The sequence below is a fragment of the Theropithecus gelada genome, chromosome 17 (assembly GCF_003255815.1).
Source record: "Theropithecus gelada isolate Dixy chromosome 17, Tgel_1.0, whole genome shotgun sequence".
Taxonomy (NCBI): domain Eukaryota; kingdom Metazoa; phylum Chordata; class Mammalia; order Primates; family Cercopithecidae; genus Theropithecus; species Theropithecus gelada.
In genome coordinates, this window is record NC_037685.1 from 61406836 (window position 1) to 61421001 (window position 14166).

The 14166-nt window shown below is 37.3% G+C and overlaps 1 protein-coding gene across 1 annotated transcript in view; it reads right to left on the reverse strand.

Annotated features, from left to right (window-relative positions):
* Positions 1–7685: 7685 nt before the first annotated feature.
* Positions 7686–14166, reverse strand: part of UBL3 (ubiquitin like 3) — a 78519-nt gene continuing 72038 nt past the window's right edge. The window contains exons 4-5 of the mRNA XM_025364221.1: positions 10899–10976; positions 7686–10588 (exon numbers count right to left, since the gene is read on the reverse strand). Coding sequence (XP_025220006.1) covers positions 10536–10588; positions 10899–10976 — 131 coding nt within the window. The 3' untranslated portion in view covers positions 7686–10535. The remainder of the gene's footprint in view (positions 10589–10898; positions 10977–14166) is intronic.

Here is a 14166-nt window from a genome sequence, read left to right on the forward strand (position 1 = left end):
GTAGTGGCTCATGCCTGTAATCCCAGCACTTTGGGAGGCTGAGGCAGGTGGATCACTTGAGGTTGGGAGTTCGAGACCAGTCTGACAAACATGGAGAAAGCCGTCTCTTCTAAAAATACAAAATTAGCCAGGCGTGGTGGCGCATGCATGTAACCCCAGCTACTTGGGAGGCTGAGGCAGAAGAATCGCCTGAACCCGGGAGGTGGAGGTTTCAGTGAGCCGAGATCGCGCCACTGCATTCCAGCTTGGGCAACAAGAGTGAAACTCCGTCTCAAAAAAAAAAAAAAAAAAAAAAGGAACAAAGAGATACTGCAATCCTAATTGTGTATGCGCCTAATTACACAGCTTCAAATGCATGAAGCAAAAGCTGACAAAATAGAGAGTTAGACAAATCCAGATTTACAGTTCTCTCAGTAATAGATAGAAAAAGCAGACAGAAAATCAGTAAGACCTGAACAACACTATCAACAAGTTTGACCTAATTGAGATTTATAGAAAACAACATTCAATAATAGCAGCATTCACTTTTATCCCGAATATATATCCTATTATAGGGCACATGGAATTTTTACTGGAATAGACCCTGTGCTGGGCCATGAAGCAAATTTCAATACACTTAATTAAAATTATACAGAGAATGTTTTCAGTCTATAGTAGAATTAATTTGAAAATTGATAATTAAAAGATATCTTTGAAATTCCTACTTGGGGCCGGGCACGGTGGCTCATGCCTGTAATCCCAGCACTTTGGGAGCCCGAGGTGGGTGGATCACGAGGTCAGGAGATCGAGACCATCCTGGCTAACATGGTGAAACTCCATCTGTACTAAAAATACAAAAAAAAAAAAATTAGCCTGGCATGGTGGCGGGCGCCTGTAGTCCCAGCTACTTGGGATGCTGAGGCAGGAGAATGGCATGAACCTGGGAAGCGGAGCTTGCAGTGAGCCGAGATCGCGCCACTGCCCTCCAGCCTGGGCAACAGAGTGAGACTCCGTCTCAAAAAAAAAAAAAAGAAAAACAAAACAAAATTCCTACTTGGAAAGAAAACACATATTGATAAATAAGCCATGAATAGAAATCACAAGGGAAATTAGAATTTTTTTTACCTGATTGAAAATGAGAACACAATATAGCAAAGTTTGTGGGATGCAGCCTAAGCAGCACACAGAAGGAAAAACATTAATCTAAGCTTTCTACCTCAAGAAGCTAGAAAAAGTGAGAGCACACTAACAATAGAAACAGAAAATAAAATAACAGTGGAGATCAATGAAATAGAAAATAGGTAAGTAATCCAAATCAAAAAACAGTGAAAATAAAATGCTGTTTCTTTGAGAGCAATGAAGTATGTAAGCCACTAGCTACACTGAAATAAAAAGAAAGAAAAGACAAAAATTACCTGTATCGGGAATGAAAAAAGATGGTATTGTTACAGATGCTATGGCATTTAAAGTATAAAAAGTAAAGATTATTAACAATTGTATGTCAATCCATTTGATATTTGGATGAAAATGGCATGCCTATAAAATGGAGTATTATAGAGCTATAAGCAAATGCGTTTTCAAAGATTTAATATTCTGGGAATATGCTTGTGATACGTAAAGATGAAAATCACATACAAACTCTGTATACAGTACTCTTTTATTTTAATGTATACATATTCATAAAGAGGACTAGTGGAAATTTGCCAAGATATTAAGGGCTGATTTTGGATAGTGGGATTCATTTTCTTCCCCTCATACTTTTCTGTAATCATGGGATTACAGTCCTAAAATGGAAAAATATCAATTTTAAAAACAGAAAAAAATTATAAGGCGTATTTTTAAGAATAGTCTTTGCCTGAGAAAATGAACCTTCAATGTTCAAAGAAGAAATGGGACTTCTCTGGGCCTGTTTTATCATCTGTACAATGGGCCTATGTTATGACCACAGAACAGTGCTTGTCACTAAGTAAACAGTCAATAAATGACAGCCTTAAAATACAGAACACCCCAGGACTGCAAAGGAGGCAGTGCCCTCAGGCGAGTCAGGGGTCAGAGCAAGAAAGTGAAGGGAACTTTCAGAGAGGTCGAAGGCATATGGCAAGTTTCCAATGGCGCCTGACCTCCAGAGGCCAGTACAGGGTTTCTGGAATGGGGGAGGGTGTGTGACAGAAAGTGGGAATAGAAAAGGGGATGTGCTGGGCCGGTAGAGACTCCAGTGAGGACACTGAGAGGGGATGTGGCTGTCTGCGGTTCCTTCTGGTCTCAGAGCAGATGATGATGGCGAGGTTGTGAGAGAGTGCCTAGGGCTTGCCCTCCACTTCTGACAATGAAACTGGGAGAGGAACAGGTTACTCAGAGTGCACAAGTTCTTTCAGAACTCGGAAATGTAACTGAAATATAACTTTAGCTGGGTCTGGTGACTTGAACCAAGGTAGCGGGGCACCTGCTTCCTGTCGTCGTCACCTCGGTTGGTTTCCAGTGCCACATTAACTGTCCTCATTCCCAGCTTTAGCGTGTGCTCCCTTCTAGGGATCTGCTCCAAGCCATAGGTGTTCAGATTTAACGTGGTTGGTATGAGGCCCAGGCATCGATATTAAAAAGTAAAAAAATGATAACTCCCTGAGTGATTCTAATGCACAGCCACACTTGAGAAATATGGGGTGTATCCCTGCTGGTTTTTGTGTGACCATAACAAACATGTAGCTTTTATTATTTTTTCTGTCAATTCTAGCTCATCCCAGGCCTTTCCAACATTATTCACAGAAGTGTTTGGCACTTATTATATTCATCCTTGATTTATATATCCAAACTCCCACTTTCTGTTCATGTTTTTTAAAATTATGAGATTGGAGAGCTGACTTGTAGCCACAATGGTCTCTTTTGATGCCTCTTTTCCCTTCATCAGAATAATCTGTGACTACACAGCAGATACTTATTTTTCAGAGATCTGAATACATAGAAGCATCTTCGTATTTTCTCTCATCTTTTTGTAAGCTAATTTCATAAGGTTTGGAGTAGATGTTGATGCCTAACACTCTCTTCTATGTATATGATGCTTTGAACTGGAAGAAGGAAAAAGCTCCAACAGATTACTTCCCAAGAAATCCAGAGCATCGGGCTCCACACTGAGCAAAGTCAGCAGCTCTTCTAATGTATAGACTCAATGGTATTCCTATCAAACTACCAATGACATTCTTCACAGAACAGAAAAAAAACTATTTTAAAACCCATATGAAACCAAAAAAAGAGCCCCAATAGCCAAGGCAATCCTAAGCAAAAAGAACAATGCTGGAGACATCAGAGGCATCATGCCACCTGACTTTGAACTATACTACAGGGCTACAGTAACCAAAACAGCATGGTACTGGCACAAAAACAGGCACACAGACTGATGGAACAGAATAGAGAGCCCAGAAATAAGGCTGCACTCTATGGCCACCTGATCTCCAACAAACCTGGCAAAAACAAGCATGGGGAAAGGACTCCCTATTCAATAAATGGTGCTGGGATAACTGGCTAGCCATATACAGAAAACTGAAGCTGGACCCCTTCCTTACACCAGAGAAAAATCAACTCAAGACGGAATAAAGACTTAAATATAAAACCCCAAACTATAAAAATCCTGGAAGATAACCTTGGCAATGCCATCCTGGACACAGGAATGGACAAAGATTTCATAACGAAGACACCAAAATCAATCACAACAAAAGCAAAAATTGACAAATGGGATTTAATCAAACTTAAGAGCCTCTGCAGGCAAAAGAAACTATCAACAGAGTGACAGACGACCTACAGAATGGGAGAAAAATTTTGTAAACTATGCATCTGACAAAGGTCTCATATCTAGCATCTATCAGGAACTTAAACAAATGCACAAGTATAAAATAAACAACCCCATTAAAAAATGGGCAAAAAACATGAACACTTTTCACAAGAGTACACGTGGCCAAGAAGCGTATAAAAAAAGCTCATCACTGATCATTAGAGAAATGCAAATCAAAACCACAATGAGATACCATTTCACAACAGTCAGAATGGCTATTATTAAAAGTCAAAAATTGGCTGGGTGTGGTGGCTCTTGTCTGTAATCCCAGCACTTTGGAGGGCTGAGGCTGGTGGATTGCTTGAGCACGAGAGTTTGAGACCAGCCTGGGCAACATGGAGAAACCTCATCCCTACAAATATAAAAAATCAGCCAGGCACAAGCTTGTAGCCCCAGCTATTCACGAGGCTAAGGTGGGAGGATCGCTTGAGCCCAGGAGGCAGAGGTTGCAGCGAGCCGAGCTCACACCACTGCACTCCAGCCTGGGCCAGAGTGAGACCCTGTCTCAAAAATAATAAAAGGTAACTAAATAAAAGTCAAAAAATAACACATTCTGGAGAGGTTGTGTAGAAGGGGACACTTATACACTGTTGGTGGGAGTGTAAATTAGTTGAACCATTGTGGAAAACAGTGTGGCGTTTCCTCAAACACCTAAAAACAGAAATACTATTCGACCTAGCAATCCCATTACTGGGTATATACCCAAAGGAAAATAAATCGTTCTATCCTAAAGATGCATGCATGTGTTCACTGCAGCGCTCTTCCCAACAGAAAAGACATGGAATCAACCTAAATGCCCATCAGTGGTAGACTGGATAAAGAAAATGTACATAGGCACCATGGGATACTATGCAGCCATGAAAAACGAATGAGATCATGTCTTTTGCCGGGACAGGGATGAAGCTGGAGGTAATTATCCTTAGGAACCTAATGCAGGAACAGGAGACTAAATACTGCATGTTCGTACTTATAAGCAGGAGTTAAAAGATAAGAACACATGGACACATGGAGGGGAACAACAGACAATGGGGCCTACCAGAGGGTAGAAGGTGGGAGGGGGAGGATCAGGAAAAATAACTAATGGGTACTAGACTTAATACCTGGGTGATGAAATTATCTGTATAACAAACCCCTGTGACACGAGTTTACCTACATAACAAACCTGCACATGTATGCCTGAACTTAAAAGCTAAAAAAGAATCAGCAGCTCTGCAAGGGCAGGTGTTTTCCTTTCTCCTCTACAGCTTCAATATGCTGGCTTTGCCCTCAGGCTAGATCCCTTCCAGGTCCAAATGTGGCTATAGCAGTTTCAATCATCACATTCAGGCAAAATAATGTCCACAGGCAAAAAGTCTCCGGCAAGGTCTCCTTGGGAGTGAAGGAACTTTCCCCAGAAACACCCTCAGCAGAGTTCCCTCACGTCTCCTTTGCCAGGATGGAGTCCCACGACCACTTCTAAAGCAATTACACCCAAGGTAACAGGGCTGGGATAATGTCCTACTTCCCTAAGCCACGAGGAGGGGGAAAGCAAAGTTACTCCTCAATATCCCAGCCAGGAAGCAGCAGGGATGCCGGAGAAGCAATCACCAGTGTCTTAGTTTCATCATTACTAACATTTGAGTGCACACCTATGTTCACTACAGGCTCCTAACATTTCCCCTAGAGTAATTCTTTCCCACTGGGTCAAAATGAATCCCAGAGCAGCAGTTTTGTTACTTCTGGTAACCTAATGGGATGGCATTATCAGCAAGTCAAGAGTTAATCGGACTCTTAGCAAATAAGATATCCAGGAAGGTCTTTTATAGCCCAACTACTGCATCCCTACCATGTCTTGTCTCCGTGTTTTCCTGTTGCAGATTCAGAACAGAAATCCATAGCCTTAATCTGATGAAGAAAAGTACAATATAACCCAACCATCATATTTTTGTCTTTTTTCATCAGTATTCACATACTCATTTACTTTCCCTCTCAGGTCTAAGTTCCTTTTGTGTATTCTTGATGTATAGTAGTTTCCCACCTTTATTAGACCCGTTTCTTTTGAACAGTGTAATTTTTGTACTCTAGTAACAAGTAGCATCTCAGATTTTGACAGTCATGTTTACGGCCTTATGTTAACATGTCTAAGCTCTATGTATGACCTGGTACCTCGTATATACACATCCGGAGCTGTGTCATTACTGGGTCCCCTACTTTCCTTCTATTCTAGAGCTTATTTTTCAGATCTCCCCACTCATCTTCCTTTTAAACGAACCCAGCATCATCCACATTTTCTCTGGCCTCTTCATGAGCTACTTTCATAAAGTTTAGAGTATATGTCGATGCCCAGCACTTTATTTCCAACATACGGCCTTCTGACAGGTTTGCTAGCTTACAAGAGTTCTCGGACAAAGCAGTGCTCTAAATATTTATTTTAAAATAATCCTTACAGCAACTCTCTAAACTACGTGTTAATTTTTATATATGAAAAAACTGAAGCTCAGATATTAAGTAACTTGTTCAAAGTCACCCAGAACAAAGCCAGGCTTGACTCCAAAGTCCAGCTATTCTTCTGGTTTTCTGAACTCTGAGGACTGAAGAACCGTATCAGTCAAAATGTAGATGTGTTAAAATTATCAGACTTAAAAAAAATGCTACTGAGAAACACTGGGGGAGAGTGGCACCCTAACTAATGGAACCCAGGTGAGTGATGCCCAGGGAAAACCATGTGATAAGGAAGAAGGACATAAGGGGAACCATGATCCAGCATGCAGGGAAAAAGAAAAACTATCTTATCTGGCAGACAACTGAGAATTGGCCAACTTCCTGTATGTTCCTACAAGAATTCTGAGGGTCTCGCTCTGCTACGGCTTGTCCCAGTTCCCCTCTAGGTTCTGCTACCTCCTTTTATTATTTAACTATAGCAAAGTTTCTCCCACTTCATTGTAAGACTTCCCTTACATCAAATAAGCTTCAAGAACATGTGTAGAAAATAAAAGATATCAAATAATGTTTGAATGTATAATTACCACATTCTAAAACCAGCCAGACTCTTGGCCTAAGACTTCTAACAACAAACCACTTTCAGAGCCAAGTTAGAAAATGTGTTTACTCAACTCCTTTTTTATTGGTTGACTCACATGAAAGAGATGGGCATTTCCTTTCCCCAAATGGGAACGTACTATGCCTACTCCCTATTTCTTGAAAGCTGTCATTTCGAAAAAGAGGAATATGAAAAATACTAAAAGACAAACATCTGACATCACTGTCGAAGACTACAAATAATGTAGTAAGTGAAATTGGTTTTCACATTTTAGTACTGGCTTAAACTCTTGATATTTAAGAATTAGGTGTTTCTCACTTAGTTTTATCCATGATCTCTTTCAGAAGTCAACCGTCTCCTGTGTAAAAAGGCTCATAGAAGCCGCTGCCTTCTGAAGAAAGCACACCAACTGGCGGGGGTCAGGGTAAACCAGGAGTCACACCCAACCACCAACTGCTCACGCCCAAGAACCCCACCCTACCCTGGCCACAAAAACTGTGCCTAGACTCCAGCACAGCCTGCAGCTGTGTTTCAATTATAGCTGTGTTTGTAATTACAGGTCACGTGCCCCACCCCAATCACTCCATTTGGCTAACAAGTGCCCATATTACAACACACAAATGGAAAAAAAACTGGAATGCTCGCAAAAGTTACAAATAAAAACGATATGAAGGCATATTAAATTTTGGCTGATACTTCTCTTTGATTTTGCTAAACCACAGCAGAGTAAAGGCTGGCCCAATGTTGAATTTTACTGAAGAGTATCATAAACTGAAGAAAGAAAAAAAGACAAAAACAGTAGTGAAATAAAGAATAGGCAAATATACCAGAATTATGAATGGAAGTCATTCTAGAGAATTATTCTACAACAGATGAAGTTTTAATTTCTTTTCACATTAAACATTGTTTACCACAATCAGCTAACAGAAATTACTGTAACATTGGTCACGATGACTTCATAAAACTAAAGATAGATGTTATGAGGAAACTTCATTTAATGTGAATGGTAATGTTAGATACTGTATTTTTTCATGGCAAAATACAACTTATCTTGAAGAGAAAGCAAATAGTTCAGATCAGGGAGACATGCTAAGGTTTTAATAAAGAAAAGCTTGGCCTCGTTCGGAACACTTAACAAAGTTCAGGACAAATTAGATAAAAGAGATGAGTGAGACACCAGCGTTAGGCAGGGACATAGGCTCATCATTCAGGCTTTATGTACATTACTGGATCTATGCAGCTCTCACTTTTAGATAAGCACACTGTATTTTTGGCAGAGGGATCTTCAAAAGTAGCCTTGGATATGAGGAATCGTATTTTAACCACCAGGCAGTCCAAGAAATTATTTTTAAAGGGGCAGCTGAGTATTTTCACGTATATACTATTAAGGCATCTAAATTTTTGGTGTTTTCAGTATATACTTTTACTGCTACTTTTTATTTTTTTTCATGTTGTACAACTATGATATTAGGTATTAAGCGACATAATTCTTTCTCTACTAGTGAACCAGTTTATCTCACTTAGCAAACTCTAAATTGATTGAAATATATAATCTGAGAACACACAGAAAAATATATTGAAAAACCAATAGAGATTTTTAAACATCATAAAAACTCAATCTTAATTAACTGATAGTCTTTAACTTTAAAAAAGGGTAATTAGAATGAAAATAAGTATTAAAAATAATTACCAGTAGTTTGTTTTACAAAAGAATAGAGCCATAAATTGTTTTAATTGCCCAATTAAGCAACTACCAGATTCTTTAGTCAACACTAACAGAATTCACACTTCAGCTAGTCAACAAAGCATATATTTAACATCTCTTGAATATAACATTTTAGTGATAACACAGACTACATAATTCTATCCATTGTTGTGACTGTATACAAATTAACCATGTTAAATATCAAAGATACATTGGGAATACTCCCCAAACCAACAACAGAATATTAATTAAATGAATTTTAAAAGCTTAAGAAATAAAAGTAGAAAACATGAATGAGACAGTGCTTTAACAATTATTGACCTAATCAAGACCTTTAAAATTACCACCAAAATGCACTATGATTTTTTTTTTTTTATTTAGTTTACAGGAAGAATCTATAAGTACAGGTTGCAGAAAGAAAATGTTTAGTGCTATTTACATTCGTTTTAAAACTCTGCTCTATACAAATTTAATTCTGATCAGTATGAACAATATTTTCGTAGATCTACTGCATATAAAGCCTTTTCATCAAAGCATTAACAATGAATAAAATAACCTGATTACATTTAAACAATGCTGACCATTTGAAACCATTTACATTTAATGTTTTTAAGGGCTGTTGACACTTAGTAAGTACAGAATGTAATGTCAGCCTGCAACTTCATTTTTATAAAGGCTAAACTTATTTATATGGAATATTGTTCTATATACTACAAGCCAATCTATATTTTAAGTCCTATAGTTAGGTATTTTATAAGTCTTTTATTAAATATATTCTACACATATTTGTAATTTCACCCAGGAAGAATTTCTTCCCAGTGAAAAAATATAAAATCTTTCATATTTTTACAGGTTTAGATGAAACTAGCTCATGCTTTAGTGCTGTGCAAATTGTTTTTAGCATATCAATCTTTAAATTATTGGTATGAAATAAAAGAAAAAGTGGCATTCTTAATTGTGTATGCCATAAAAATCAGCTTTTGACTTTAATACAATTGCAAGCACTAATATCAAATGCAAACTATATAAAGAAACAAAATTAGTACTATGGAGTTTTTCTTTTTAAATTTTAAGAGTTCATCTGAACTCTCTAAGGAGTAAGAATGACACTGGATGTGGTTACAAATGAATGATAATTATGGAAAATTTCAATTCACTGATATTCAAATACGTAAAATTGATCAATGAGGTTTTCTAATATTTCTGCACAATAATGAAAGCTGATGAGTGACTGGAACTACCCTCCCACATTAAGGCTAGGAGACGCACTCTCACCCCTTCTTGTGCTGTCTAAACAAGCGCTCAGTTACTGTAGGACTCAAGAGTGCATGTCTTAAAGGGAAAAAAAATCAGTTTCATCAGCCCTCTACTGAGTGCTTTAAACAGGCACATTTTGTTTTTTCATTTGTTGCAGTGAAAAGAGTCACACTCAGTTTAGTATTCTGTGCCAGTGCAGCCACCACGGCTGACTTTGGTAGAATTCACCCAACATTTTTGTTTCTTTTCCATTTTTTCCTCTCAAGTTGGCCCAGTAATTAACTTCATTAATTGCTGAGTGTCTTCCAGTGTGGAATTGTATATGTAAGTATTTCTAGGTACCATAAACTGTTATAAATTCTACTGATGAGGAAAATAATGCCAATCTTTTTAGTGCAAATTGTATTTGGAACACTTGCTTTATTAGTTCTGATGATGAAAATTTTGTGGCAGCAAAGTGGTTTCTGCTACGAAAGATAACTTGTTAACTTTTCCCCTGGAGATTGACATTCAAAAACCAGTATGTTTTAAAACAGCTCAACATAAAAAGAGGAGAAATAAAAAATCAGAGTGAAAAATGTTCTTGGTGCTTTTACTTTCATGAGAAAAGAGGACAGTGTTCATGTGGTAATTCAGTTCCATGGGCTTACAGGCAGACTGTTCTGAACGGTTTCTCAAGCAATGGCGGGTCTTTTCTGTCCCAGCAGCATGAAAGACAAAGACTATATCACATCACACTAGGCAGACAGTGTTTACAGGATTACACAACAATTACTCTCTCCAGTCTTCTCACGATTCCTCTGACCTAGGGAAAATGAAGAAGGGCCTCGTTTATAAAAATTCTAGAACTGGAGGGGAAAAGGGGCTAGGCAATCAAGTATAGGAAGCAGTAGTTTTGCGTTTTTAAAAATGTTTGCATTTTTCAAAATTAAGAAGCTGTAATAAATGTTCTTTTAATTTTAGCATGTTTCAAAAATGTCTGGTTATTTGCTTGACAATCTCTATTCACAAACTATGCAAACTTCCTTTCCCTCAGAATCTCCAAGAAAAACCCAGCATTTCTGAATGCCTGTCTTTGTGCCTCAACTGAGACACTTTTCCAGTGCATGGCTTACCTTGAGAGTTTGGCTCTGGCAATGTCTCTCTGGCCACCAAATGCATCACTGTTGTTTTGCCAAAAGGAAGTTTTAATGCTATGTGAAAAGCAAAAGATGATTAGTTACACATATATCAACCTATTAAAATCACTATCCAGATTTAAAACCATTTTAAAAATTGATTGCTTTTTTTGACTTCTTTAACAGATTGAACTTCTTAACTCAGAGTACCTTCACAAAATTAGATTAATATTATCAGAAATAACATTTAAAATTTAAAAATTTTTTGCAGTTATATAGCCATTTGCTTGACACATTTACCCATATTATTTAAGAAATGATAAAAGAAAAAAATATGTAATTGGCTAATATCAGAGGCTACCTTTAGAGGAGAAAGGATTAAATTTTTTTAAAAAAATACTCTTTCTATATTAGGTAAAAGTTTAGATTAAGAGATATTCATTTCTAAATCTAATTACCTGTCAATTGTCTAATAAAATTACTGCACTGAACAGGCTACTATGATGTAGAAATGCAAGAAACAAACTTGATTTTAAACATTTATTCTCATCCCTGTATTCGTCCATTAGAAAAGAATTTTCTTAAAAAGATTAGGTTAAAATAATCACTGTCTTGGCGTTATCAATAATCACTGTTTCCTAATCAAGTCTTTATAACATGTTTTCACTCATAAATTTAATAAATTTTATCATGAAATATTTCAGGCATAGAATACACACCCATGTCCACTAAGGCAAATACAAACACTGAGTTTCATGGTAAATCCCTTTGTTACTCTGTGTATAAAATTAGAAGCAGCTGGTATATTTAGCTTCTACAACTGTTTCTATAGTTGTCATGTTTTAGTTCTGACACCTCAAATTACCCTGTCTTCAAAAACTACAAACTGAAGTAAGGCCAAAGATCATTACTTAGCAATAATGACCCTCCAGCTCCCTGTTTTTAAAACTTGCTCTATAGGATGATGGTTACCATGCAGATTTTAAAAAGAATCCTAATTATCTTCAACACTGGTACTATTTCATATGTTTAAGGTGAGTTCCCATCTTATTTAAAGTTGGCCAGCCATTATTTGGTCTACACTTTTAACCTCTGATGTTCAAATGAAGCACGATGGCCCATAAATACATAACGAAAAAAGGGAGGCTTTTAGAATAACTTCCTAGGCCTGACTTAAATTAAAATGTAAATAAGACTTTATGTTATGAAAAATTTCACTAAATATTTGGGAAAGCCTGATCAACATTTTAAACCTTGAACTGAACTTAAAATGCACACATACCAGGCTGCATATCATTCTCATACCTTCAAACCTTGAACTGAACTTAAAATGTGCACATACCAGGCTGTGTATCACTCTCATATCCGTCTTCCGGGCTCTAGTAAGACAGACCTGGATTAAAAATTTTCATCTCTGCTGCTTCCAACTGTGTAACTCTCAGCAAGTTACTTACCCTCTAAGCTTCTGTTTCCTCAACTAAACCGGAGATACTAATTCTATTACATGCCCTTTGTAGCTGTGTCCATTAAATCAAACAATCCAAGCAAAGTGCTTTGCCCAGAGCTTGGCACAAAGAAAGCATTCAGTATATACTACCATCATCATTTTGAGATAGCAAGGAAAATGAATCTGAGAAAAAAGGTAGGTGAACTGAGATATAAATGTAAAAACACGTCAGACAGGCCTGGAAAGTTCCCAAGAGGCTTACCATTTGAAGTTACAAATGTAATGTGTGGGAGCTATTATTTTTTCTTCTTCATCTGAATTTTAACTAGAAATAGTAGGTATTGATGTTAATAACATTTAAAAATGTGAAAGAAGAGGAATGCCAGAATCTAAAATGCGTTCTCTTCCTTTCACTGTGGACGCTTCTGCTTTCTCCTATGACACAGTACAATATCCAGAATAGAGGTTTTCAACCTTTAGAGTACATACAAATCACCCAGGAATTCAATTCTGTAGTAAAATCAGGAGACGCGGGTTGGGGAGAGAGGGCGTGCAGAAATCTGTATTTTAAAATAAGTATCCTAGATGAGCCTCATGCTCATTATTTCAGAACCACATTTTGGGAAATGCTAATCTGGGCCATACTGAATGCCAAAGCTTTAGCTGATCATCTTCTTCACCCTCTGATTAACAAGGCTGCTGTCACACTTTTCCTTTAATGAAATGAAACTTTATATATGACTATATAAAGGTTCTAGTTCAAAAAGGGGGATTCAGGGCTATGTTTTAAGACATTTGATAACTGAACATTTCAATCTGAAACTTAACTGAACCAGAAAATTTCAAGAATGGCAGAGAATGCTCTGGCTTCCCACTTTAACTGTCCACATAATGGCTGAATTCCACCCATGGCTATATACCCACTACTTCGTGGTCATCCACTGCTTGACCACCACCTATAACAAAGATCTCACTAACTTTCCCTGGCAGCCTAGTCTTTCTTTCGGTAGTTCAATGTGTTCACATGTTCTTTCCTATATTGAATAGAAAACTGTCTTTGATTTCCAGTTATTGATCCGAAGTCTAATTCACAGGGCTACAGAGAGCAAGTTCTAGGGCCACACAAAGCCTTCTTCCACACAGGCCACTCAAATATTTATAGATGGTTGCATTTCTCTGTGCGCTATCTTCTTTATTATTCACATTGAAGAACACAGGGATGCTAAAAAGAAAAACTGAGACCCAAAAGACAAATAGTTGATTATCGTTATCCAAACTTGCTCAAACATCCAGTTATAATTATTAACGCAGAGGTCCAGGCCATGCTTCTACGCTAGAGATAGTTTATTGTTTTTGAAAAGAAGGACAGCAATACAGAATGACAATAATAATTATATAAGTCAATCTGGTAATTATTCTAAAACAATTTCAAAAAAATACTGGTAAAAATTATACTTTAGTGGGAATGAATCAATAATTTTGATTTTTAACACAAATTCTATGAGCTTTAATATGAAGTTCAAACTCTGAGGTCACAACAGAAAAGATAATTAAGGAATAGAGTTGGTGGGAAATTGCTCACATAGATCAATACTCAAAAGGGAAATGGAGTATTTCAAGGTTCACTCATATAATCAATAGATTAAATTCAACCATCATTTACCAATTTTTAATTCACGGAAGATCTTGTATGAGCCATAATTTTAAAAAGACCAGAACATGGTCCCACCCTTAATGAATGTACAATATAGCCCGGGAGCTAACAGTCAATTCTTACACAAAGAGCATTAAGAGTCGGTCCATCTATTTATACAAAAG